General features: G+C 44.0%; 2 protein-coding genes across 13 annotated transcripts in view; one reads left to right on the forward strand and one right to left on the reverse strand.

Annotated features, from left to right (window-relative positions):
* Positions 1-4,627: 4,627 nt before the first annotated feature.
* Positions 4,628-19,530, reverse strand: trappc2 (trafficking protein particle complex subunit 2). The gene is made up of 5 exons (XM_070893912.1): positions 19,369-19,530; positions 14,817-14,923; positions 8,098-8,246; positions 5,607-5,688; positions 4,628-5,029 (listed from the first exon to the last, which is right to left on the reverse strand). The coding sequence occupies exons 2-5, from the start codon at positions 14,907-14,909 to the stop codon at positions 4,931-4,933; spliced, it is 423 nt and encodes a 140-aa protein (XP_070750013.1). The 5' UTR covers positions 14,910-14,923; positions 19,369-19,530; the 3' UTR covers positions 4,628-4,930.
* ofd1 (OFD1 centriole and centriolar satellite protein) overlaps positions 19,482-27,142 on the forward strand; it is a 133,146-nt gene continuing 125,485 nt past the window's right edge. For 8 of the 12 annotated variants that reach the window (XM_070893900.1, XM_070893902.1, XM_070893905.1 and 5 more), the window contains exons 1-3: positions 19,633-19,769; positions 23,299-23,413; positions 24,717-24,932. In XM_070893900.1, coding sequence (XP_070750001.1) covers positions 23,318-23,413; positions 24,717-24,932 — 312 coding nt within the window. In that variant the 5' untranslated portion in view covers positions 19,633-19,769; positions 23,299-23,317. The other 4 variants (XM_070893896.1, XM_070893897.1, XM_070893895.1 and 1 more) reach the window with 4 other exon arrangements.

Genomic DNA, 27,142 nt, shown 5'->3' on the forward strand with positions numbered 1-27,142 from the left:
TCTTACTGCATCTAACCTGTCCAGTCCCGTCAGAATTTTATATGTTTCTATGAGATCCACTCTCATCCTTCTAAACTCCAGTGAACAGGCCCAGTCGATCCAGTCTTTCTTCATGTCAGTCCTGCCATCGCGGGAATCAGTCTGGTGAACCTTCGCTGCACTCCCTCAATACAAGAACGTCCTTCCTCAGATTAGGAGACCAAAACTGAACACAATATTCCAGGTGAGGCCTCACTAAGGCCCTCTACAACTGTAGTAAGATCTCCCTGCTCTTATACTCAAATCCCCTAGCTATGAAGGCCAACATATCATTTGCTTTCTTCACCACCTGTTTTACCTGCATGCCAACTTTGAATGACTGATGTACCATGACACCCAGGTCTCGTTGCACCTCCCCCCTTTTCCTAATCTGCCACCATTCAGATAATATTCTGCCTTCGTGTTTTTGCCACCAAAACGGATAACATCACATTTATCCACATTATATGCATCTGCCATGCGTTTGCCCACTCACCTAACCTGTCCAAGTCACCCTGCAGCCTCTTAACGTCCTCCTCACAGCTCACACTGCCACCCAGCTTAGTGTCATCTGCAAACTTGGAGATATTACACTTAATTCCTTCATCTAAATTATTAATGTATATTGTAAATAGCTGGGGTCCCAGCACTGAGCCCTGCGGCACCCCCACTAGTCACTGCCTGCCATTCTGAAAAGGACCCGTTTATCCCGACTCCCTGCTTCCTGTCTGCCAACCAGTTCTCTATCCACGTCAGTACATTACCCCCAATACCATGTGCTTTAATTTTGCACACCATCTTGTGGTGGACCTTGTCAAAAGCCTTTTGAAAGTCCAAATACACCACATCCACTGGTTCTCCCCTGTCCACTCTACTGGTTACAAAAAATTCCAGAAGATTTGTCAAGCATGATTTCCCTTTCATAAATCCATGCTGACTTGGACCGATCCTGTCACTGCTTTCCAAATATGCTATTTCATCCTTAATAATTGATTCCAACATTTTCCCCATTACTGATGTCAGGCTAACCCGTCTATAATTACCCGTTTTCTCTCTCCCTCCTTTCTTAAAAAGTGGTGTTACATTAACTACCCTCCAGTCCATAGGAACTGATCCAGAATCGATAGACTGTTGGAAAATGATCACCACGCATCCGCTATTTCTTGGGCCACTTCCTTAAGTACTCTGGAATGCAGACTATCAGGCTCCGGGGATTTATTAGCCTTCAATCCCATCAATTTCCCTAGCACAATTTCTCGCCGAATAAGGATTTCCTTCAGTTCCTCCTTCTCACTAGACACTCGGACCCCTAGTATTTCCAGAAGGTTATTTGTGTCTTCCTTCGTGAAGACAGAACCAAAGTATTTGTTCAACTGGTCCGCCATTTCTTTATTCCCCATTATAAATTCACCTGAATCTGACTGCAAGGGACCTACGTTTGTCTTGATTAATCTTTTCTCTTCACATATCTATAGAAGCTTTTGCAGTCAGTTTTTATGTTCCCAGCAAGTTTCCTCTCATACTCTATTTTCCCCCTCCTAATTAAATCCTTTGTCCTCCTCTGAATTATAAATTTCTCCCAGTCCTCAGGTTTGCTGCTTTTTCTGGCCAATTTATATGCCTCTTCCTTGGATTTAACACTATTCTTATTCCCTGGTTAGCCACAGTTGAGCCACCTTCCGTGTTTTATTTTTACTCCAGACAGGGATGTACAATTGTTGAAGTTCATCCATGTGATCTTTAAATTTTTGCCATTGCCTATCCACCATCAACCCTTTAAGTATCACTCGCCAGTCTATTCTAGCCAATTCACGACTCAACCATTGAAGATACCTTTCCTTAAGTTCAGGACCCTAGTCTCTGAATTAAGTGTGTCACCCTCCATTTTAATAAAGAATTATACCATCTAATGGTCACTCTTCCCCAAGGGGCCTCGCCAACAAGATTGCTAATTAGTCCTTTCTCATTAAACATCACCTAGTCTAGGATGGCCAGCCCTCTAGTTGGTTCCTCGACATATTGGTCAAGAAAACCATCCTTAATACACTCCAGGAAATCCTCCTCCACCGCATTACTACCAGTTTGGTTAGCTCAATCAATATGTAGATTAAAGTCACCCATGATAACTGCTGTACCTTTATCGCACACATCCCTAATTTCTTGTTTGATGCTGTCCCCAACCTCACTACTACTGTTTGGTGGTCTGTACACAACTCCCACTAGCGCTTTCTGCCCTTTGGTATTCTGCAGCTCTAGCAATACAGATTCCACATCATCCAAGCTAATTTCTTTCCTTGCTATTGTGTTAATTTCCTCTTTAACCAGCAACGCCACCCCACCTCCTTTTCCTTTCTGTCTATCCTTCCTGAATGTTGAATACCCTTGGATGTTGAGTTCCTAGCCTTGGTCACCCTAGAGCTATGTCTCAGTGATGCCAATTATATCATATCCGTTAACTGTTATCTGCGCAGTTAATTCATCCACCTTATTACGAATACTCCTCGCATAGAGGCACAGAGCCTTCAGGCTTGTCTTTAACACTTTGCCCCTTTAGAATTTTGCTGTAATGTGGCCCTTTTTGTTTTTTGCCTTGGGTTTCTCTGCTCTCCACATTTACTTTTCTTCTTTCTATCTTTTGCTTCTGCCCCCATTCTACTTCCCTCTGTCTCCCTGCATAGGTTCCCATCCCCCTGCCATATTAGTTTAACCGCTCCCCAACAGCACTAGCCCCTAGAACATTATAGTTCCGGTCCTGCCTAGGTGCAGACCGTTCGGTTTGTACTGGTCCCACCTTCCCCAGAACCGGTTCCAATGTCCCAGGAATTTGAATCCCTCCCTTCTGCACCGCTCAAGCCACGTGTTCTTCTGAGCTATCCTGCGATTCCTACTGTGACTAGCACATGGCACTGATAGCAATCCTGAGATTACTACCTTTGAGGTCCTACTTTTTAAATTTAGCTCCTAGCTCCCTAAATTCATCTTGTAGGACCTCATCCCATTTTTTTACCTATATAGTTGGTACCTATATGCACCACGACAACTGGCTGTTCACCCTCCCCCTTCAAAATGTCCTGCAGCCGCTCCGAGACATTCTTGACCCTTGCACCAGGGAGGCAACATACCATCCTGGAGTCTCGACTGCAGCCGCTGAAACATCTATCTATTCCCCTTACAATAGAATCCCTTACTACTATAGATCTCCCACTCTTTTTTCCTGCCCTGTGCAGCAGAGCCACCCATGGTGCCATGAACTTGGCTGCTGCTGCTCCCCCTGATGAGTCATCCGCCTCAACAGTACCCAAAATGGTGTATCTGTTTTGTAGGGGGATGGCGGCAGAGGACCCCTGCACTACCTTCCTTACACTGCTCTTCCTGTTGGTCACCCATCCCCTATCTGGCTGTGTAACCTTTACCTGCGGTGTGACCAACTCACTAAATGTACTATCCACAACATTCTCAGCATCGCGGATGCTCGAAAGTAAATCCACCCGCAGCTCCAGTGCCGCAATGCGGTGTCAGGTGCTGCAGCCGGACACACTTCCTGCACATGCAGTCGTCAGGGACACTGGGAGCATCCCTGACTTCCCACATAGCACAGGAGAAGCATGACATGTCCGAGCTCTCCTGTCATGACTTAACCCTTAGATTAACTTAATTTGGCAACAATGCCAAAGGTTACCTATTGATAAAAGAAAAACTACTCACCAATCACTTACCCCCTTGGCTGTGACATAACCCTTCGATTTCTTTCTACTTTTTTGCACCAGCTGGTCTCTCCTCTGAACTCCCGACGCTGCTCTGCCAACGCTGGGTCTTTATAGGCCTCCACCGGACTCCCGCACCACCTCTCCTCCGAACTCCTGACGCTGCTCTGCGACACTGGGCCTTTATAGGCCTCCACTGGACTCCCGCACCACCTCTCCTCCAAACTCCTGATGCTGCTCTGCGACACTGGGCCTTTATAGGCCTCCCCCGGACTCCCGCACCACCTCTCCTCCGAACTCCTGACGCTGCTCTGCAACACTGGGCCTTTATAGGCCTCCACCGGACTCCCGCACCGCCTGTCCTCCGAACTCCTGACCCTGCTCTGCCAGACTCCCAATCCTGGGCTTCATAAATAGAGGCAGAATACAAAAGCAAGGAAGTTATGAACCACCTTTTTAAAACACTGGTTCAGGCTCAACTGGAGTATTGTGTCCAATTCTGGGCACCGCTTTTTAGGAAGGATGTGAAGGCCTTAGAAAGGATACAGAAAAGATTTACAAGAATGGTTCCAGGGATGAGGGACTTCAATTTTGTGGATAGACTCGAAAAGCTGGGGTTGTTCTTCAAGCAGAGAAGTTTGAGAGATTTGATAGAGGGTGTTCAAAATCATGAGGGGTCTAGACAGAGTAGAGAGAAAAACTGTTCCCATTGGTAAAAGGGTCAAGAACCAGAGGTCACAAAATATCTATCTATAACAATCTGGGAAGCAGAGGAAATGGTTGGAATATGAACATTTCTTTGCTGTAGAGGCTGAGGCATTCCACATCACTAACACACTCCAGAGACTACAACTACAGTGTGACAAGTTTATTAAGCAGTTTGATGTAAAATAGACACAAGAATATAATAGGAGTGCAAGATTTTTAATATAGATGTATACATAATTTTTCTTAAAGCTGATTAAAACGTGTGACTAATTACAAAGAAAATTGTGTTCAACAGGCACACATTTGCTGTAAAGTAATAGGACCGCAACAACTGTGATGATAAAGCCCAACATATGTATGCACAAGCTTAAAGCGATAGTAGAATTGTCAGAGTAAAATCACCAACCTCTGTGACAGACATTTTATAAACGGAATAAAGGTATTTCTGACATTCTGTAATCTTTAGTATATACACATGCAGTACAATTTATTATAAATGTTCAACTCAGTAGATGTTTCTTTCCCAAGAACTGAACTTTTCTGTCAAACGCTGTTGATCGAACGAGGGTGTTAGGTTCATAAAATGGATTCATGGCAAACTGGAGGGAAGAAATTTACATTAGTGTGGAAATGTTTAAACATTAAAAGCAAATATGTACAGCAATTATAAAGATTAACAGATCCAGGATCAGCACTGTTTGGCTATAGTCATTTAAGATAAATGTATTTTAGATCAAAAATGCGGACAGTTAGAGTCATGCAGAACTAAAATGTTGTCCATTTAGATTTCATGATACTTCATTAGCTATTACAAATATCATAAAATCTAGTTATCATACCAATTTGTTTGCTTTTTTGCCCAAGACCTGACAGGAGGTCCTCCCTGCCCACCCTCAAACATGAAGGGAGTCTTTTAGATCACTGCCTACATTCAATTAACACTAACTTTCCACACTGCATTCAGGATAGTCTCATTACAAGCACATTAAAATCAGATCTCAGTATTTATTGGTTAATCTAAAGCTATTTTTTATGAACATATGGTATAGGAAGAATATTAATTGTCAAGCTACGTAATCAGACACAAGTTAAAGTTCAACAGTATGACATCCTAATTTTCATCTGTCCCAGTGAGAAAACAAGATTGAACAGAATTAAATTGTAAAATTTGCTTACTTTAATGTACAAATCATAGACATCATTAAAGAAATTTTTTATTCCATCTTCTTGCCGAACATCATGCAACATAATGAATCTCATATGTGAAACGGAATTAAGGAACCATAACCATTAATTGAGGTGGAATAAATGTTTCCATCACATTCACTTTTACAGCACATGTACTTGTGTTTTTATTTCTTATGACTACATGAAATAGCTACAACTACAATGACAATTTTTAAGAACTATTGGTAAATTGTTACAAGTGACTCAAACCTCTAAGCAGGGTCTGCACAATTAGATGGAATCCAATGAGCTGACCCCATGTGTGTTTCATTTCACAGTTGCATATATTACGAAGATCCTTAAACACAAAGCGCTCAAAGAAAACACCTTGCGACCGGGTTTTCGCCGCAATATGACCCTCCGAGGCGAAAATCTGGCCGGCGGGATCGTCGGGCACCTTTTTGCGGCGGCGGTTCCACGTATCGCTAGGGAGAGGTGTGCCAATGTAAAACGACGTGCAACGCCACGGATTGCGTTACCGGCGTAATTTCAGCACTTTCCGCTACCCCCAGAATGCCAACAGGGTCAAACCTGCAGTGCAGCCCTGCCAGCAGTGGTAAGTGTGAAGTCCTGCAAAAAAGGTAAGTTAAAGTTTTTATTTTTAAATTACTTTTCAGCGATTTAGTAGGTAAGGGTTTTGTGAATGTTTCTTGCAATTTTTTTTTGCTGAAAAGGCTGAAATTTAAGCCTAAAAACGGTAGTGCAGCGAAAACGGTAATTTTGGCTTAAAACTAGCATTTTCGCCACCGAAATTCTAGCCCAATGTAAGGAACAACTGATAATATTTCCTCGTGCTTTGGAAGTTATGCCGACTATAGGGCTCAAACTTTACTTTCACAGTTATGGTTCTGCAGTATCCATTCCAGGCAGGCAACATGTTTAACATTTAAATATTTAGACAATGTAGGCAGGAGAATCTACAATGAACATTTAAACCAATTCTATGTTGGTTTAAGTGCCCAGGGGCTCCAAGGGACTCCCTATGGCACTTTTTACAAACCAGGTTTGACACTCCATATTCTGTGATGCCGAATCCACTTGTTAAGCCCAGTTCTTGTGGGGTTTAAGTTCACATACAAACTCAAACCATCTCAAATGGAGAACACTAGAAATATAAAAATAAAGGTTTTCAAATATTAGTCAAAATTACACGGATATGTTTTACTAGAGGAATATAGAGGAATGTACAGAATAGATATTAAAGAATAGGAGTTAGAAGAACAGACAAGAATGCTCAAGGAAGAGTTGAAACTTTTGTGTCACTACCAATTTGTATCTACAGTTGCAGTGCAAGAATATGAAAATCTTCCTTTGTGTACCTCTAATGTCCTCCATTGAGATAATTTTATTTGTATGTGAAATCATTGGGTCACACACCAACTTTTAATCTTTGTATTGTGTGTGCATTATTGTATTTCCAATTACCTAACACAAGAACAGATTAAAAAGAAAGTAAACCCACTGTGCTCAATATTATGCCTTTATCACAGAGAAACTGTGGCAACCCAACTTCCTAATTACTTAGACTGAAAGGAGAGGAGATTGGCTGCCATGTTTAAATTGAGACTAAACAGACAGATTGAACAGCTCATTTTTCTAATTGAGGGTTATGTGAAACAGGTTTTGGCAGACCCTACCTAGAAACTTACACCACAATAATATTGAATAGAGGAGTTTTATTATTCTCAATAGCCTTCTCAAGACCACCAGAACAATTTCTTCATGAAACTGTGCTTTTCAAAGCACTATTAAAGTCACATTAAATAGATATGACAATGTACTCTAGATATAGGGGGAAACAATACAGGTTGTGGTTTCTAAAATTGAAAACAGACACCGTGACTCACTCCTGGATTTTAAGCCATATAATTAAAATCCCAACTTAAATTTGATATAAACCTTCCAAATTCAAGGTGAATCTGTAATACTGCACTTCCTGGCATCCACTTTTCTGCAATTCTATAAGAGCCTCAATGGTAGAGTGTAACTAGTCTTGCGGCATATTGATAAAGTACTTGTGAGATACATGACAATCCAAGTGGATGGTGAACAGCTTCTACGTGGAACAGGAGAAATACTGGGTCCCCTACCTGGAGAATTAAGTCAAATTAACTGCCCAAGCCAGAGTAGGGAAAAACAGCAGCACTGCAGAACCTTATCACTGGAGTAGGGTAGGGTTAAAAAAAAAGCAACCCAGCTCAGGTTGTCTGTCCCTTTCTTCTCTCTCACCTCCAGTCAAAAATGTATTACTCTTTCATGCACAATTCTGTCCAACATCATGCAATATTTCAATTACATTCAATACATCTGTGCAAAGCATTAGTGCACAAAGTGCTATGTGAGCACAACGTAGAAAACTAGACACATAAAAAATGTTTTGTGTGTGAATTCTCTTCTACCTGGGGACCAAAGAGTTGGAGAAAGTTCACTTATAAAAAGGATATGTCCAGCTGTGACAAATGCAGAGACAAACCATTCATTGAACTTGTCAACAGTCTTCAGGTACATATTGTTGGATAACCACATGTTCTCATCTACCAGGTCAAGAGCAGCATGAGCTATGAATTGGTTGAGGTGCCTGTGATCATCCTGTTTTGTAGAAGAACATGTAATAATGTGCAATTAACCAAGAAACCATTTGGAAGAAGAATGCAGCTTTACTTTCTAATTACCACCCTGTAAAAGGGTTATTCCCTCATTTAACATTAAAGTAACCAAATCACAACTGCTAGTGCACTACTAAACAAAAGGGTTGAATGCAGGGGAGAAAGAGAAGATAGACAGAGCCTGAAGACATGGCCAAAGAAAAATGTCAGGAAACTTTTGAAGGAAATGTGGTGGTGGTGGGAGAGAATTGCAAATGACAGGTATAGTGATTGAAGGACTGACCAAGGGCTGGGGGAAAAAAATAGTTGCCAGGTGTCACAGAAGCAGGTGTGTAGATACATATGTTGGAGAAGATTACTCAGGGTCAAGCAAGAACACAGAGGAATTTGAGGACAAAGATCTTGATCTTGAATGTTGATTTTCTAGGACACGGGAAGCTAGTGCAGCATGGCAAGGACTTCGAGGAGAGGACATGGATTGCAAAGGTCTCAATAATTTGAAGTTTGCGAAGGGTAGAGACGGAATGACGGTATTGGAGAAACGTTACTTCTCGAGATAATGAAAGTGTGGATTAGAGCTTTAAGCAAGCAATGTTGGGAGAGGTATGGGCAGAGATGAAAACTCAATCTATTTGCCTACACCACATGTAGGGTAGAAATGTGACTCAGAGTCAAACAGGACATCACAGGTGCACACCTCCAGAGGCTTCATAGCAATACTGACATCACTGTGAAAATAATGTTGACACTCTGTCAATATAAAGATTACATTAGAATATTTCACTGCACCCTTTTCTCTGGGTTCCCCCGCCACCCCCCCCCACCCTTTCCCCTTAACTGGTGATGGGAAAGCTCTCTTTCTCTCTTCCCCCCACCCCCCTGACACACTCGTTCACTTCACTTCACTTCACTTCCCTTCCCCCCCCCCCCTCCCCCACACACCCACACCCACACATTCTCTCTGCGGAAGCAAATTGGAGCCTATAACCAGGGTAGGGATTATCATTAATTTCTTCATCTTTCCTTGCAATAAGTTGTTTACACAGGTCAGGAAAAAACAAACAACCTAAACAAAATCACTAGTGCAGTTTGAAAATTTATCCAGCCAACAAAGTTTGCATGGTGCACAGAATAAGAAGCTGATGCAGAGCTACAACATTTATTTTTTTATAGGACTATCTGTGCATCCAAGACACCTGAACTGTGGCTGGGAAAATCTAATCTCACACGTGTACAAACAGTTGATTAGTTGCCGTCCGTACCTCTCAGGCAGTGTCGCTGAAGAACAACATATCTGAAGGGCAGCGCTGCCACGCAGGTAAGAATGTGCTGTGACTACTACCTCCGGAGAGTTTTCCTGAGCATGCATCTCATCCCCTCCCCCACCTAATGATATCCAATGGACACACATTTCTCAGTGCCGAGCAGTAGACACGCTGATGTGATCTTGACTATAAAAGTGCACCATGATCTCTCCTGAGTTGCGAGTTTGAGATAGTCAGAAAAGAGATTAGAGATTGAGATTATGCGAGCAGAAACAACAACTTGCATGTAAATAACGCCTTTTACGTAATAAAACGTCCCAAAACGCTTCACAGGAGCGTTATCAAACAAAATTTGACACCGAGCAGAAGGGGATATTAGGGCAGGTGACCAGAAACTTAGTCAAAGAGGTAAGTTTTAAGGAGCCTGTTAAAAAGAGAGGTAGAAGGCGGAGAGGTTTAGGGAGGGAATTCCAGAGCTTAAGGCCTTGGCAGCTGAAGGCACAGCCACCAATGGTGGAGCGATTAAAATTGGGGATGCGCAAGAGGCCAAAATAGGAGGAGTGCAGAAATCTCGGAGGGTTGTAGGAGGCTACAGAGATAGGAGGGGTGAGGCCATGGAGGGATTTGAAAACAAGGATAAAAATTTTAAAAATTGAGGCATTGCTTAACCGGGAACCAATGTAGGTCAGCGAGCACAGGTATGATGGGTGAACGGGACTTAATACAAGTTAGGATAGGGGCAGCAGTGTTTTAGATGACCTTAAGTTTATGAAGGGTTTAAGATGGGAGGTAGGCCAGGAATGGAATAGTCAAGTCTAGAGGTAACAAAGACATGGATGAGGGTCTCAGCAGCAGATGAATTGAGGTGGGGGCGGATTCGGGTGATTACAGAGGTGGAATTAGGCGGTCTTAGTGATGGCGCAGATATTTGTTTGGAGCACATCTCAGGGTTAAATATGACACCAAGGTTGCGAACAGTCTGGTTCAGTCTCAGACAGTTGTCATGAAGTTGGTGGCTAGGAAAGGGAGTTTGTGGCGGGGATCAAAAACAATGATCTTCCCAATATTTAATTGGAGGAAATTTCTGCTCATTCAGTACTGGATATCAGACAAGCAGTCTAACAATTTAGAGACAGTGGCGGGGTCAAGAGAGGTGAAGAAGAAGTAGAGCTGGGTGTCATCAGCATATATGCAGAACCGGATATTATGTTTTTGGATGATACCACTAAGGGATATAGAAACATAGAAAGTAGGTGCAGAAATAGGCCATTAGACTCTTTGAGCTTGCACCGCCATTCAATAAGATCATGGCTGATCATTCACCTCAGTACCCCGTTCTGGCTTTCTCTCCATACCCCTTGATCCCTTTAGCCACAAGGGCCATATCTAACTCCCTCTTGAATATATCTAACGAACTGGCCTCAACAACTCTCTGCGGTAGAGAATTACACAGGTTAACAACTCTCTGAGTGAAGAGGTTTCTCCTCATCTCGGTCATAAATGGCTTACCCCTTATCCTTAGACTGTGACCCCTGGTTCTGGACTTCCCCAACATCGGGAACATTCTTCCTGCATCTAACCTGTCCAGTCCTGTCAGAATCTTATATGTTTCTATGAGATCCCCTCTCATTCTTCTAAACTCCAGTGAATACAGGCCCAGTCGATCCAGTCTCTCCTCATATGTCAGTCCTGCCATCCCGGGAATCAGTCTGGTGAACCTTCACTGCACTCTCTCAATAGCAAGAACGTCCTTCCTCAGATAGGAGACCAAAACTGAACACAATATTCCAGGTGAGACCTCACCAAGGCCTTGTACAACTGCGGTAAGATCTTCCTGCTCCTATACTCAAATCCCCTATGAAGGCCAACATGCTATTTGCCTTCTTCACCGCCTGCTGTACCTGCATGCCAACTTTCAATGACTGATGTACGATGACACCCAGGTCTCATTGCACCTCCCCTTTTCCTAATCTGCCGCCATTCAGATAATATTCTGCCTTCATGTTTTGCCACCAAAGTGGATAACCTCACATTTATCAACATTATACTGCATCTGCCATGCATTTGCCCACTCACCTAAACTGTCCAAGTCACCCTGCAGCCTCTTAGCATCCTCCTCACAGCTTACACTGCCACCTAGCTTGGAGGTCTGCAAACCTGGAGATATTACATTCAATTCCTTCATCTAAATCATTGATTATATTGTAAATAGCTGGGGTCCCAGCGAGCCCTGTGGCACCCCACTGGTCACTGCCTGCCATTCTGATAAGGACCCGTTTATCCCGACTCTCTGCTTCCTGTCTGCCAACCAATTCTCTATCCACGTCAATACATTACCCACAATACCATGTGCTTTAATTTTGCACACCAATCTCTTGTGTGGGACCTTGTCAAAAGCCTTTTGAAAGTCCAAATACACCACATCCACTGGTTCTCCCTTGTCCACTCTACTAGTTACATCCTCAAAAAATTCTAGAAGTCAAGCATGATTTCCCTTTCATAAATCCATGCCAACTTGGTCCGATCCTGTGACTGCTTTCCAAATGTGCTGCTATTTCATCTTTAATAATTGATTCCAACATTTTCCCCACTACTGATGTCAGGATAACCAGTCTATAATTCTCTGTTTTCTCTCTCCCTCCTTTTTTTAAAAAGTGGTGTTACATTAGCTACCCTCCAGTCCATAGGAATTGATCCAGAGTCGATAAAACTGTTGGAAAATGATCACCAATGCATCCACTATTTCTAGGGCCACTTCCTTAAGTACTCTGGGATGCAGACTATCAGGCCCTGGGGATTTATTGGTCGTTAATCCCATCAATTTCCCGACTAATAAGGATTTCCTACAGTTCCTCCTTGTGGCTAGACCCTTGGTCCCCTCATATTTCCGGCAGGTTATTTGTGTCTTTCTTCGTGAAGACAGAACCAAAGTATTTGTTCAATTGGCCTGCCATTTCTTTGTTTTCCATTATAAATTCACCTGATTCTGACTGCAAGGGACCTACATTTGTCTTCACTAATCTTTTTCTCTTCACATATCTATAGAAGCTTTTGCAGTCAGTTTTTATGTTCCCAGCAAGCTTCCTCTCATACTCTATTTCCCCCCGCCTAATTAAACCCTTTGTCCTCCTCTGCTGAATTCTAAATTTCTCCCAGTCCTCAGGTTTGCTGCTTTTTCTGGCCAATTTGTATGCCTCTTCCTTGGATTTAACACTACCCTTAATTTCCCTTGTTAGCCACGGTTGAGCCACCTTCCCAGTTTTACTTTTACTGCAGACAGGGATGTACAATTGTTGAAGTTCGCTCATGTGATCTTTAAATGTTTGCCTTTAAGTATCATTCGCCAGTCTATTCTAGCCAATTCACGTCTCATACCATCAAAGTTACCTTTCCTTAAGTTCAGGACCCTAGTCCCTGAATTAACCAGATCACTCTCCATCTTAATAAAGAATTCTACCATATTATGGTCACTCTTCCCCAAGGGCCCTCACACAAGATTGCTAATTAGTCCTTTCTCATTACACATCACCCAGTCTAGGATGGCCAGCCCTCTAGTTGGTTCCTCGACATACTGGTCTAGAAAACCATCCCTAATACACTCCAGGAAATCCTCCTTCACCGCATTACTACCAGTTTGGTTAGCCCAATCTATATGTAGATTAAAGTCGCCCATGATAACTGCTGTACCTTTATTGCACGCATGCCTAATTTCTTGTTTGATGCTGTCCCCAACCTCACTACTACTGTTTGGTGGTCTGTACACAACTCACTGCATTTTCTGCCCTTTGGTATTCCGCAGCTCGACCCAACAGATTCCACATCATCCAAACAGATGTCCTTCCTTACCATTGCGTTAATTTCCTCTTCAACCAGCAACGCTACCCCACCTCCTTTTCCTTTCTGCCTATCCTTCCTGAATGTTGAATATCCCTGGATGTTGAGTTCCCAGCCTTGGTTATCCTGGAGCCATGTCTCCGTAATCCCAATTATATCATATTCGTTAATAGCTGCCTGCGCAGTTAATTCGTCGACCTTATTACTAATACTCCTCGCATAGAGGCACAGCCTTCAGGCTTGTCTTTTTAAACACACTTTGTCCCTTTAGAATTTTGCTGTAATGTGGCCCTTTTTGATTTTTGCCTTAGGTTTTTCTGCCCTCCACTTTTACTTTTCTTCTTTATCTTTTGCTTCTGCCCCCATTTTACTTCCCTCTGTCTCCTGCATAGGTTCCCATCCCCCTGCCATATTGGTTTAACCTCTCCCCAGCAGCACTAGCAAACACTCCCCCTCGGATATTGGTTCTAGTCCCGCCCAGGTGCAGACCGTCTGGTTTGTACTGGTCCCACCTCCCCCAGAACCGGTTCCAATGTCCCAGGAATTTGAATCCCTTCCTCCTGCACCATTCATTCATCTTAACTATCCTGGTATTTCTACTCTGACTAGCACGTGGCACTGGTAGCAATCCTGAGATTACTACCTTTGAGGTCCTGCTTTTTAATTTAACTCTTAGCTGCCTAAATTCAGCTTGTAGGACCTCATCCCGTTTTATAACCTATATCGTTGGTACCGATGTGCACCACGACAACTGGCTGTTCACCCTCCCCCTCCAAAATGTCCTGCAGCCGCTCCGAGACATCCTTGACCTTTGCACCAGGGAGGCAACATACCCATCCTGGAGTATCGATTGCGCCGCTGAAACATCTTATCTATTCCCCTTACAATAGAATCCCCTACCACTATAGCATATTGATGAGAAATAGGAGGGGACCAAGGATAGATCCTCAGGGAACACCAGAGGTAGGAGTGGGAAGAGAAACAATTGCAGTTGATTCTGCTGCAGAATTCAGCAGAGTTGGTCGGCTTACATTATCATATGATGTAATGAAAGTCTCCTCTATCTGCTGGCTGCAAGGGTCCAATGTGAAATGAATTTGGGTAATCTCAATCCAGTTCTTGATGGAACAGATCTATAGTTCAGCACCTTTTGAAAATCTCGAGGAAGACACAGGATGACTAGTGTAGAAAATGGAAAAGTCACAATGGTGCATTAGGTGCTCTTCAGAGATTGGCAGCTGAGAGATTGTTGGGCAGAGTGGGAGGAATTTACTTTGCAACAGCCTGCGAGAACTCCTTAATTCGGATACTGGGTCTGTAATGGGAAGAGTTCCATCCCTCAACAAAAATTAAGAAAAAAATGTAAATGAAAATTTGTCAATTGTGAAGTTTGGGTGTGCCATGGCACTTAATGCACTGTTATTAAAATACTGTAATAAGTACTATATACTCACTTTGGGCTCCATTTTGCCTGCTGGAAGAAACTCCATTTCAAAAACAGGGTTGTCATGGTGACCAACTATAACAAAATAAAAACTACCAGACATATTTCTGATCTAACCTGTAAAAGTAGAGAAAATAATGTTCACATTAAAATTCATGAATCCACAAGAACTATCAAAACAGACTAAACTTTTTTTATTTTTATTCTGCAGCTCAAGTACACAAGGTGTGAAGCAAGCATTTCTAACATTTTATTAATTTCATGCCTTTCTTCTGTGAGAAGTGACTTTTTTTAAGTTACATTTTCTCTTCTCTTATTAGATTCCCCTCCACCATGCATGATTAATTCCTAGCTAAAAGTGAGCAATCTTTTTCAGGGCTCTGCAAATATTGCTCTAAAATAGTGGCTCGGATGAATTAAAGAGAATAATGATACAGATGCAATACATGGTATTGTACTGAAGTAACAGGCAAGAAAGGTCTAGGTTTGATTTTTGGCCTGCGACGGGCTAGCTGACCTCAGCTAGGGACCATTAAAATGAGCCAAGATTCCTCGTTCCTGACCACTGAGCAGATTTATACATGAAAAATGGTCATTTGAGCAAGGTATAAACAGATGTACAATAATGACCTATTTATTGACCAGCAGTCAAGTTGGATTCAGAAAGGGAAGGTCCTACCTGACCAACATCTTCAAGACTACCCTCGGCAAGCCTCAAGGCATGGGACACTTCGACTTTCAAAAGGCATTCAACAAAGTTCCACACAAAAGGCTATTAGTTAATTCAGTGATACGGATTCATGGTAAAGTCCAGGAATATACAAGAAACTGGGTAAAACAATTATTATTTATTAAAGAGGTTATGTCTGGATTGGGGCAATGTGAAAGCAGTACTGAACGGGGTACCCTGTGGCTTAATGTTGGGACCATTACTGCTTCTAATTTATGTAAGTGATGGTCAGAAACTCAATGTAAAGTGGTCAAATTTGCAGATTATACAAACTAGATGGGGCAGTGAAATCAGAAGAGGTCAATTAAAATTACAGAGCAAGCTGGATAAAATATGTAAGAAAAGTAACCATGAAGAAATTTAATGTAGATAAATACATAGGAAGAAGAAATAAATGACACAAACACAGTAAAACTCGAGATGTCCAACCAATGCACGGCAACAATCAACAAAGTTAATGGGATGTTGAATGACGTAGCCAAAGTAGTAGAATACAATTCAGGGGAAGTGATGACCATACTTCTGCGTCATCGCGCCAACCCTCTTCTCGATCTTCCCCGCTGCAATGCTCCACCTCAGACTCAACAAGCTCCCAGCTGGAGTAGAACTAAACTACAAAACCAGTGGGAGCCTGTTCAACCTTCGCCGTCTCCAGGCCAGATACAAAACCTTCCTAACCTCTGTCGTCGAACTACAGTACGCGACAATGCTTGCGTATGCGCACATTCAGAGACTGAACTCCAAGTCATAGTCAACATCTTCATTGAGGCGTACGAAAGCATAGGCCTTACACTAAACATCCGCACGACAAAGGTCCTCCACCAACCTGACCGCGCCCTCCTCCCAGTCATCAACATCCACGGCGCGGCCCTGGACAATGTGGACCATACCTTCGGAGCCTATTATCAGCAAGGGTAGACATCGACGACAAGGTTCAACACTACCTCCAGTACACCAATGCAGCCTTCGGCCGCCTGAGGAAAAGTGTTCGAAGATCAGGCCCTCAAATTTGCCACCAGGCTCATGGTCTTCAGGGCTGTAGTGATACCTGCTCTCCTGTATGGCTCAGAGACATGGACCATATACAGTAGACACCTCAAATCGCTGGAGAAAAACCACCAACGCTGTCTCCACAAATCCCCTGGGAGGACAGACACACCAACGTTAGCGTCCTCGATCAGGCCAACATCCTCAGCATCAAAGCACTGATGACACTCGACCAGTTCCGTTGGGCGGGCCACATTGTTCACATACCTGACACAAGACTCCCAAAGCAAGCGCTCTACTCGGAACTCCTACATGGCAAGCAAGCCCAAGGTGGGCAGAGGAAACGTTTCAAATACACCCTCAAAACCTCCTTGATAAAGTGCAACATCCTCAGCGACACTTGGGAGTCCCTGGCCAAAGACCGCCCTAAGTGGAGGAAGTGCATCCGGGAGGGCGCTGAGCACCTCGAGTCTCGTCGCCGAGAGCATGCAGAAACCAAACTCAGGCAGCGGAAGGAGCGTGCGGCAAACCAGTCTCACCCACCCTTTCCTTCAACGACTGTCTGTCCCACCTGTGACAGAGACTGTAATTCCCGTGTTAGACTGTTCAGTCACCCAAGAACTCACTTTTAGAGTGGAAGCAAATCTTCCTCGCTTTCAAGGGACTGCCTATGATGATGACCAAACTGCACAGTTCTCTGGTCAAACTTCCCCTTGAATACTGTGCTCAGCTCTTGTTGCTGAGACACAAGAAAGATGTTCAAGTGCAGAAAGGAACTATAAGGCTGATACTTAATATCAAAGGTCTGGAGGAACTTGGGTGTTCAGTTTGAAAAAAGCAGCATCCAAGAGGTGATCTAAGAGGTATGTAAAATATTTAAAGGGTAAGGAAAGAGTAAATCTAGATGATTATTTAAATTAAATTGCAACAGTAGGAAAAGGGGAGAGGCATTCAAAGTAATTAAAAAAAAATGTAAGACTGTTCAGGAAATTCTTCTTCGCACTAAAAGTGAACAATGTATGGAACAGACTTGAGGATCTTTCTGGATGAGCTGATCCGCCTTTCTCATCTCTAACCATCTTGTGGTGACTGCTGCCTTTAGGAGATGAGTAGTATGGGGGTGGGGGCAGTGGGGAATGAAAAGTAGAAAGAATAGAAAAGATAATGAAAGAGCACCAAAAATACCAGAAACAATTTTGAATGATGCACTCAACAAAACATTAACGCTTGTATTTCTGCAATTTTCTGTTTTTATTTCAGATTTACAAGATGTGTTTTAAAGTTGTGCAGCAGTAGCTACTTTTGCAGGAGTCTTTAAAAGGTTCGCAGCCAGTGCCACGGGGCTTTAGCAAAAGAATATATATTGGGATGTATATAATTAGGGCAACCGAGTTAGATAGATTAGAGATAGACAAACAGGTTAGAATGTCAGGGACTCTTTTAGTTACCATCATCATCATAGGCAGTCCTTCGTATCGAGGATGACTTGCTTCCACGCCAAAAAGGGATGAGTTCACAGGTGTTTCAATGAAGGACCCAATATTCCAGGTCCCGAACTACATGTTGAAGAGTGGAAGATGCCTGTGCGTGGATTTTTTTTTTCACACTTGTGTTGGTCGTTGCACACCGGCCACCACACGGGCTTGACAGAGCTAGGTCTTGGTCCAGTGGCAAGGATTAACCAAGATGACTGGAGATCAGCTCTGCTGCACGGACCTAGTGTGCACACATATCGCAGTGTGGGCTGGCCCGTCCTGCCCCAGGGCCCTCGCCTCTCCTGGGCCCCGATCACGTCGCTCCACGATCACTTGCCACTCCTTTGCCCCGATCTCGCAGCACCTGTCCACGCTCCAATAATCGACCTGGGTTATGGTGACGTCCACGCACAGGCATCTTCCACCCTTCAACATGTAGTTCGGGACCTGGAATATTAGGTCCTTCACTGAAACACCTGTGAACTCATCCTTTTGGCGTGGGAGCAAGTCATTCTCGATACGAAGGACTGCCTATGATGCTGATGGTAACTAAAAGAGTCCCTGACATTCTAACCTATTTATCTCTAACTCGGTTGGCCCTAATTATATACATCCCATTAAAAGGCGAGCAGTGTGGAGCTGGCATTCAGCGCGGCGGCCCCGACCTGTGAGGACCATCAGGGGGAGCTTTACTCTATATGTAACCCATGCTGTACTGGTTCTGGGTGTGCTTAATGGGGAAGTGTGTCCAGGGCAGATACAGCACGGGGTTAGATACAGAGTAAAACTCCATAAGTTACCAGCCTGTGCAGCAAATGTCGAAGATTCACTGCACACCTTCAAGAGGAGCTGGATCAAGAGTTCATGGAGGAGGCTGATATCACTGTGGACACAGTTAGGTGATGTACCTCTGGAGCTTGTTTTTGATCGTCTGCGGTCGTGGGTGTGTTCCGGGAGGAATTTCGCTGATATCTTTTTGCATTTGAATTGACACTTGTTTTTTTTTAAATGTTTTTTGCCTCCCATGAGATGACATGGCTGCTGGTGGATGGACATTGCTGGTCGGGGTATTAAGTTGCAACATTGGCCTATTTATTATGTGTCAATGAGAGGCGAAGGCCTCCCGAACTTTAGTTTGCCTGAAGTTTACAAATACGAATGATAGGAAGTAAAGCCACCCGGACGGTGAAGGCTGGTGCAGCGCCTGTCTCCAAACCCGAGTGCTTCCGATTAAAAAGCCGACCTCGGCCCGGTGAACGCGGTGAATCCGTGAGCCGGCTCCCCGCGCCTGTGTTGCTGAACCTGGCTCCCTTCCCCCGGGGAAGAGCCGGTGGCAGACAATGCGCGGCCTCCGCCCCGCAAACACTTACCGCGTCCCTCTCACTGCGGCGAGACCCGGGGCGGCGCACGGCTTGACAACCAGTCCGGAATGAGTCGACCGACTAACCGTCCGAATCGCAGCTCCCCACCCCCAAAAAAAAACAAACGGCCTGGAGACTGAGAGGAGGGAATCCGTCCCGTAAAGCAATTAACCAATCGCTAGCTAGCGTCTTTAGAAACGCGTCACCTGCTCGACCAATCCAGTGGGCGCTTCTGAGGGGTGCGGGCGGCCTTAACGGTTGGTTTGCGCGTGAGGTGATGCTGTCGCCAGCGCGCGCGTTGCGGCGTCGGGCGGTTGCTGTAGTGACGCTCGCGGGTTGTCGGGGGTGACGGTTGGCAGCGCCAGGGGCTGCGAGAGCCGGTGAGAGGCCGCCCGGTGTCTCGGGCTCAGGTGGGGACCCGCACTGGCGGCCGAGAGCAGCGCCAACAGCACCGCCTTCAAGGGGCTTCTGCAGCGAGGCCTTTAACTTTAGGATGCGCCCAACGTCAGGGGGAAAAAGGGGAGTGGGAGTGGTTTAAAGGAAAACATCTGCAGGGAAAGAGTGCGCGGGGGGAGGGTGGCTCACTGGACCGCTCGTTCACAGGACCGGCACAGGCAGGATGGGCCGAATGGCTACATCATTCCATCAGTTGCAGAGCCTGCTGTTCTCTTGTTTACAAGTTGTTACTGTCGAGGGAATGCTCCGAGGGAGACGGAGTGTAAACAAACCTATTTAAAGGCGCATGCTGAGTGAGATGTATCGAAACGGGCACAACCTTTAAATGAAATCAATGAACGGTTCACAGAGCTGCAGTTGTAGCGCCTGCTTTAATCTAGATCTGCATGTAGTGTGCAATGGCTGTAACTTCACTGTACCTGGGAGTAGGGAACCTGGTATGGATTCACTAAGGCTGTTTTAGTATTTACTGGAGCGCTATTAATGGTCATACAAGTGTCTTTATCTCTTGTATGACTATAAATTTACGATAGGCTCTGCCACTGATGAGGGTGCAGGGGTGCACAGTCGAGCAGAGGGTGCTGGCAGGGGTGTGTAGAGCTGGAGATGGTTGTAAAGGTAAGAAGGGTCGAGGTCATGGATGGATTTATTTATATTCATTCATGGCGTTCTGGCAAGGCCAGAATGTATTGGTCCATCCCTAATCATCATCATAGGCAGTCCTTTGAAATTGAGGAAGACTTGCTTCCACTCTAAAAGTGAGTTCTCAGATGACTACAGTCCAATACAGGAATTACAGTCACTGTCACAGGTAGGACAGACAGTCGTTGGAGGAAAGGGTGGGTGGGGAGTCTGGTCTGCCTGCGCTTGTTTTTTGCATTCTCTCGGTGACGAGACTCGAGGTGCTCAACACCCTCCCGGTTGCTCTTCCTCCACTTGGGGCAGTCTTTGGCCAAGGATTCCCAGGTGTCGGTGGGGATGTTACACTTTATCAAGGAGGCTTTGAGGGTGTCCTTGAAACGTTTCCTCTGCCCACCTGGGGCTCGCTTGCCATGTAGGAGTTCCGAGTAGAGCGCTTGTTTTGGGAGTCTTGTGTCGGGCATGCGGACAATGTGGCCCGCCCAACGCAACTGGTTGAGTGTGGTCAGTGCTTCGATGCTGGGGATGTTGGCCTGGTCGAGAACACTGACGTTGGTGCATCTATCCTCCCAGGGGATTTGCAGGATCTTGCGGAGACATCATTGGTGGTATTTCTCCAGCGGTTTGAGGTATCTGCTGTATATGGTCCAAGTCTCTGAGCCATACAGGAGGGCAGGTATCACTACAGTCCTGTAGACCATAAGCTTGGTGCCAGATTTGAGGGCCTGATCTTTGAACGCTCTCCTCTTCAGGCAGCCGAAGGCTGCGTGGCGCACTGGAGGTGGTGTTGAATCTCGTTGTCGATATCTGTCCTTGCTGATAATAGGCTCCCGAGGTATGGAAAGTGGTTCACATTGTCCAAGGCCACACTGTGGATTTTGATGACTGGGGGGCAGTGCTGTGTGGCGGGGTCAGGTTGGTGAAGGACCTTTGTCTTATGGGTGTTTAGTGTAAGGCCCATGCTTTGGTGTGCCTGGGTGAAGATGTTGACGATGGCTTGAAGTTCAGCCTCTGAATGTGTGCAGAAGCAAGCGTCATCCGCATTCTGTAGTTCGACGACAGAGGATGGGATGTTTTGGATCTAGCCTGGAGGTGACGAAGGTTCAATAGGTTCCTAGTGGTTCTATAGTTTATTTCCACTCCAGCTTGGAGCTTGTTGCGCGTGAGATGGAGCATTGCAGTGAGGAAGATCAAGAAGAGGGTTGGCACGATGACTCAGCCCTGCTTGACCCCGGTCCAGATGTGGATTGGGTCTATGGCAGATCCATTGGTCAGGATCACGGCTTGCATGTCGTCATGGAACAGGCGGAGGATGACAACAAACTTTTGTGGGCAGCCGAAACGGAGGAGGACGTTCCATAGTCTCTCGCTGTTAACAGTGTCAAAGGTCTTTGTGAGGTCAAAGAAGGCCATGTACAAGGGTCTGTGCTGTTCCCTGCATTTCTCCTTCAATTGTCGCGCTGTGAAGATCATGTCCGTTGTACCCCGTAGTGGACAGAATCCGCACTGTGACTCCGGGAGGAACTCCTCAGTCGAGGAGGTTTCTAGCAATGACTTTCCCAGTGGCCAACGGCACGGAGATTCCTCTGTAGTTGTCCCCTTTTTTTAAAGGTGGTCACGATTACGGCATCTCTGACATGTCCAGGCATGCACTCCTCCTTCCAGATGAGAGCGATGAGTTCATGCATTCGAGCCAATAGGGCCTCTCCGCCATACTTTAGTGCCTCAGCAGGAATTGCATCTGCTCCTGATTCATGGGATGTTGGCATCGCAGTCAAGGCCAGAATGTATTGCCCATCCCTAATTGCCCTTAACTGAGTGGCTTGTTAGGCCATTTCAGAGGGCAGTTAAGAGTCAACCACATTGCTGTAGGCCTGGTCTAGGCCAGACCAGGATGGCATATTCCCTTCCCTAAAGGACATTAGTGAACCAGATGGGTTTTTATGACAATCCAGTAGTTTCATGATTACCATTACTGATGCTAGCTTTTTTTAAATCACAGAATTACTAATTAACTGAATTTAAATTCCCCAGCTGCTGTACAGGGATTTGAACTCGTGTCTCTGGATCATTAGTCCACACCTGGGTTGCTAGTCCAGTAACATAACCACTTTGATACCATACTGAAGACAGGATAAGTGTTTTGAAATTGAATAGTGGACCACAAATGGAGATTGGCAAACATCAGATTGATGGATGAGCATGATCTTGAGTGGGTGATGATGGGGATAGCTGGGTCTGGATGATTAGGAGTTTATGTAAGGTGGGGCTTGATATGACTGAGGTGTTGATGAGGGTTTCAATGGCAGTTGGGGTGAGGAAGGAACAGAGAGAGAGACTGTTTCAGAGCTGGAAGTAGGAAATCTTGGCAATTAACTGGATGTGAGGTTTAAAGCTCGGCTCAGGATTGACTAGCATGCACAGATTGTATACTGTAGGATTCAACTTGAGCAAAAATCTGTCATAGGTGAGAGACCACATGGAGTCTGTGGTGGGGTCAAAGAAGATAGCTTCATTCTTGTCAATGTTGAGCTTCTGACCCACCCATAGTTTGATACTGGATCGGCAATCTGACAAAATCAAGTTGGGGGAAGTTTTGGGCTGGATTTTAACCAGGTGATAGGACACTTGTCAAATCTATAGTTTCATCCAGTTACTAAAACATATTTTTAACATTGTTTATTTACTTATGGTGTAAGTTTATTTGTAACTATTTTATCTTTGCAAAGTAATTGTAAAAAATATTTCAGACTTTCCTATCATACTACTTGATCTTGATGCCTACATTTTGTAAAACATTTGTATTATATATACAGTAAGTATCTTTGTTTTAATATGCTGCAGTGTATAAACGGAATCTAAAATGGCTTCTGGTACGAGTGAAGCTATTTCTTCAGAAGAGCTTCGGAGGAGACTTTACCAGACATTCAAAAATCGGGGTGTCTTAGATTCTTTAAAGGTATTTATTTATCTTGAACAAAAGGGTATCATTTATCTCAGCATCTGTCTGCAATAATAGTCCTATTTTTTTTTTTACAGCTAATTAAAAATCTTTAACATTTATGGCTAGACCATTTTGATATTCCGAGCCCATACTCTGTCATGTATGAATACTTCAATATTTAAGTGTTTGGTATAAAGTAAGAAATGTAGTACCTGGATATGAAGCAAAATAAAGTTTCCATATTTCTATAATTTTGTGGTCCTGTATAGATCACTTAACAAATGTCAAGTCAATTGAGTTGATAATTGGGTGTTAAACAGCTAATTCCTCACATTTGATTGCCTATTGCATTGCATTCATCGACAGAGTAAGGGCTAGAATTTCCTAACAACCCGCCAGCGCCCTATTGCCACCCAAAAGACTGCTAAGGTTCCCAAGATTATCGCCGGCGAAAACTTCCTCCTCAAAAAATAAAAAAATCCGCCCAGTGAAAAAAATGGGCATTGCATCCCGATTCTCGGCGAAAAAGTGGAATTTAGGGTCGATTGGCCAGTTCCTAAAGAAAATGGGCGACTAACTTAAAAAATTCACTAAAAATTTACCCTGAGGCTTAGGAGGAGAAAAACACTAAAAATATTTTTTCAAAAAACAGAACATAAAAAAAATCATAAAAACATTCTCGAGACCCTTTTAACCTAAATCACCACAACAGAATTTTAAAATAATGAGTAAAAAAAAAAATTACTAAACCTTTTTCTTGCAGAGCTTACTCACCTACTGCCCAGCTCTGCTGATTCTCATGGGTGTTTTTTCCATACTTGCCTACAGGTCACCGCTGAGCCAAATATTGCACCAGGGTGATCTGAGGACGGTGCAAGATGGCTGTCCGCTTCCCAGCGGTACCTCGAAACAGCTGGCATAACTCACCAACCCGGTTATCGCCACAATGGCCAATACCGCCCAGAAACCGGGCGGTAAGCCAATGCAATTTCTAGCCCTAAGTCTTAAATCCTGGTAGTTGACTTCTATAAGACATATATTTCTTTGAAACCCACTTTTATTCCACACATTTTCAACAGCAAAGCCAATTAATAATTATGCAGTATACATATTATACATTGGTTGTGTATATACTTTTTATAGTACATATTTGACAAGTTCCCATGAATGTTAATTTGTACATCATCCAGCATCAAATAACAATCTCAGATGAAACAAGTGAAAATTTTAGGGCTCTTACTAGATGAGCAAGTTTCTGCAAAAGTTTGTGTAATACTTTGTAGACATTTGCCTCACTTATAAATTTTATGTTGGCCAGTCTCAGCTTCGAAATCAGCTTGTTCATGAATTAACACATCCTGGTTTAAATGGACAATTACCTGCATATGGTCATCGTCATCAGTATGCTTCCACAGATGAGGATTCTCTGTTGATTATGGCTGCAAATAGCATTGTAGCAGACCACTTGCGTAGGATTGGATACGAGTACTCACTGTCTGTCTTCTATCCAGAATGTGGCTTGGAAAAGGAGAAGGTAAAGTAAAACTGTATTTTTGTCTTTTAAAAAATGTAAGATAACTACTGCAATGGGAAATAAACCTGGAGTTAAAGGAGCAAATTACCACACAGACTATAGTATAATTTGAAGTCCGAGCTAAACCATTAAACATTCAAATGTTTTTCGCAAAATGATTAGTCACAAGAAATGTGTTGTCATGTTGTACAAATGCTTTAACTAGAGTTTAAATCTGATCTTGGGCAAACTACTAACATGGTTTGAGTGAACCCAGATGTTTAAAAAAAAAATTAGGAGTCTATTTTTGAGCTAGATCCATCAATTAAATAACAGTCTAATAATAATCTTGTCTATTATTAAGTATGTAAAGAAAACTTTTCCTTCTTTCTACCGAAGAAGCCAGTGACTCATGCTAGGGTACAGTTCCAGCACCCTTAAGTGTTCCGAGTATCTGTTCTCCATGCGAGTCCAGACAGTTAGTGGTGGTAGGCTATTTGAACATGTGGGGAATCACAATGAAATTTCATTCTGCCTTGCTTGAAGTGTATATTACATGCATGTTTTCAGGAGGTGCTGCTGATGGCGATCACAAATAGGAACTCCAACTGTTTAATTTCCCCTCTTTTATCCAGAAATAGTCAGACCAATTGCTTTGACTGAGATATACTAACTCCGCACAATCCAAGGATCCAACCTATGACATTCTGCACAGCACTACACTATTCTGGTGCATTCATCTGCAGGGGTCTGCCCACACTGCGATATGTGTGCGCACGAGGTCCATGCAGCAGGGCAGGTCTCCAGTCGTCCTGGTTCAACCCTTGCCACTGGATAAAGGCCTAGCTTTGTCGAGCCTGTGTGGTGGCTGATGTGCGACGGTCACCACACGTTAAAAAAATCCACACACCAGCATCTTCCACCCCCTCAATTGGAGTTCAGGACTGGAACGTTGGGTCCTTCATTGAAACATCTGAATATGGTTACTACCTTTTATAAAGTAGAACTCAAACTGGTTTGTTGTTTGCCCCTCAGTTGGCCTCCATAAAATGGATCTCTTGTGGAAGCAAGTTATCCTCGTTTGAGGGACCGCCTATGATGATGATAATAGAGGAAATGACTAAGGAAAATGTTTTAAATCCATTTTATGGATTTTTTTTGCAACAAGCCATAAGTTGTGTGACTCATGCCTGGGCCATGAATTTAATTTATCTCCAATAACAATATTTTAAATATGGTGGTAAAAGAACTGTTGCAGAAAATAAGTTTGTTGAGGCCATTCTTGAGATTCTGAATTGCGTGGACACCAGGCTAAAACAAAGGACAAGGCAAATTGATGAATTATATGAACGATTGGTCCCAACTTTCAATTAACTAATCAATCAGTAAGTTATCCAGTAACCATAGAATAATAACTTATTGTTCCACTGTTGCAAATACCACACAATGGGCCCAAGTTTCCACATGATTTGCGCCTGATTTTTAGGAGCAACTGGTGGAGAACGGACTATCTTAGAAATCGCAATTCTCCACATTTTTTTTTTTCTGCAGTTCTAGTCAGTTAGAACAGTTCCACTTTGGAACAGAATTTTTTTCTTCAAAAGGGGGCGTGTCCGGCCACTGACGCCTGATTTCAAAGTTTCCACAGTGAAAACTTACTCCAAACTAACTTAGAATGGAGCAAGTGAAGATTTTTGTAGAACTGAAAAAACCTTTTGTCTACACATTAAGAAATCAGGCGCAGGTTACAAATTAGGCGTCCAGAACGAGGTGGGGGTGGAGGAAGGGAAGTCATTAAATTCTATAATAAATCCTTATTTATACTTCTACCAATATTATACAAATAAATCCAACCTGAATAAACATTTATAAGAAAAGAAAAGATTTAATAAACCATCCCTACCTGTGTGAAAGTGCTTCAGCCAGGGAGAATGCTGCAGGCGTTCATTCCCGCGGGGGGGGGGGGGGGGGAGGGGAGGGGAGGGAGGGAGAAAAGAGGAGAAAGCCGTTCGTTCCCGCGGTGGGGGGGGGGAGAAAGCCGTTCGTTCCCGCGTGGGGGGGGGGGGGGGGGGCGAGGAGAAAGCCGTTCGTTCCCGCGGGGGGGGGGGGGGGGAGAGGGGGAGAAAGGAGGCAGCCGTTCATTCCCGCGAGGGGGGAGGGGAAGGAGAAAGCTGTTCGTTCCCGCGGGGGGGGAAAGGGGAGGAGGCAGCCGTTTGTTGCGGGCGGGGAGG

Source organism: Pristiophorus japonicus, chromosome 11, assembly GCF_044704955.1.
Source record: "Pristiophorus japonicus isolate sPriJap1 chromosome 11, sPriJap1.hap1, whole genome shotgun sequence".
NCBI lineage: Eukaryota > Metazoa > Chordata > Chondrichthyes > Pristiophoridae > Pristiophorus > Pristiophorus japonicus.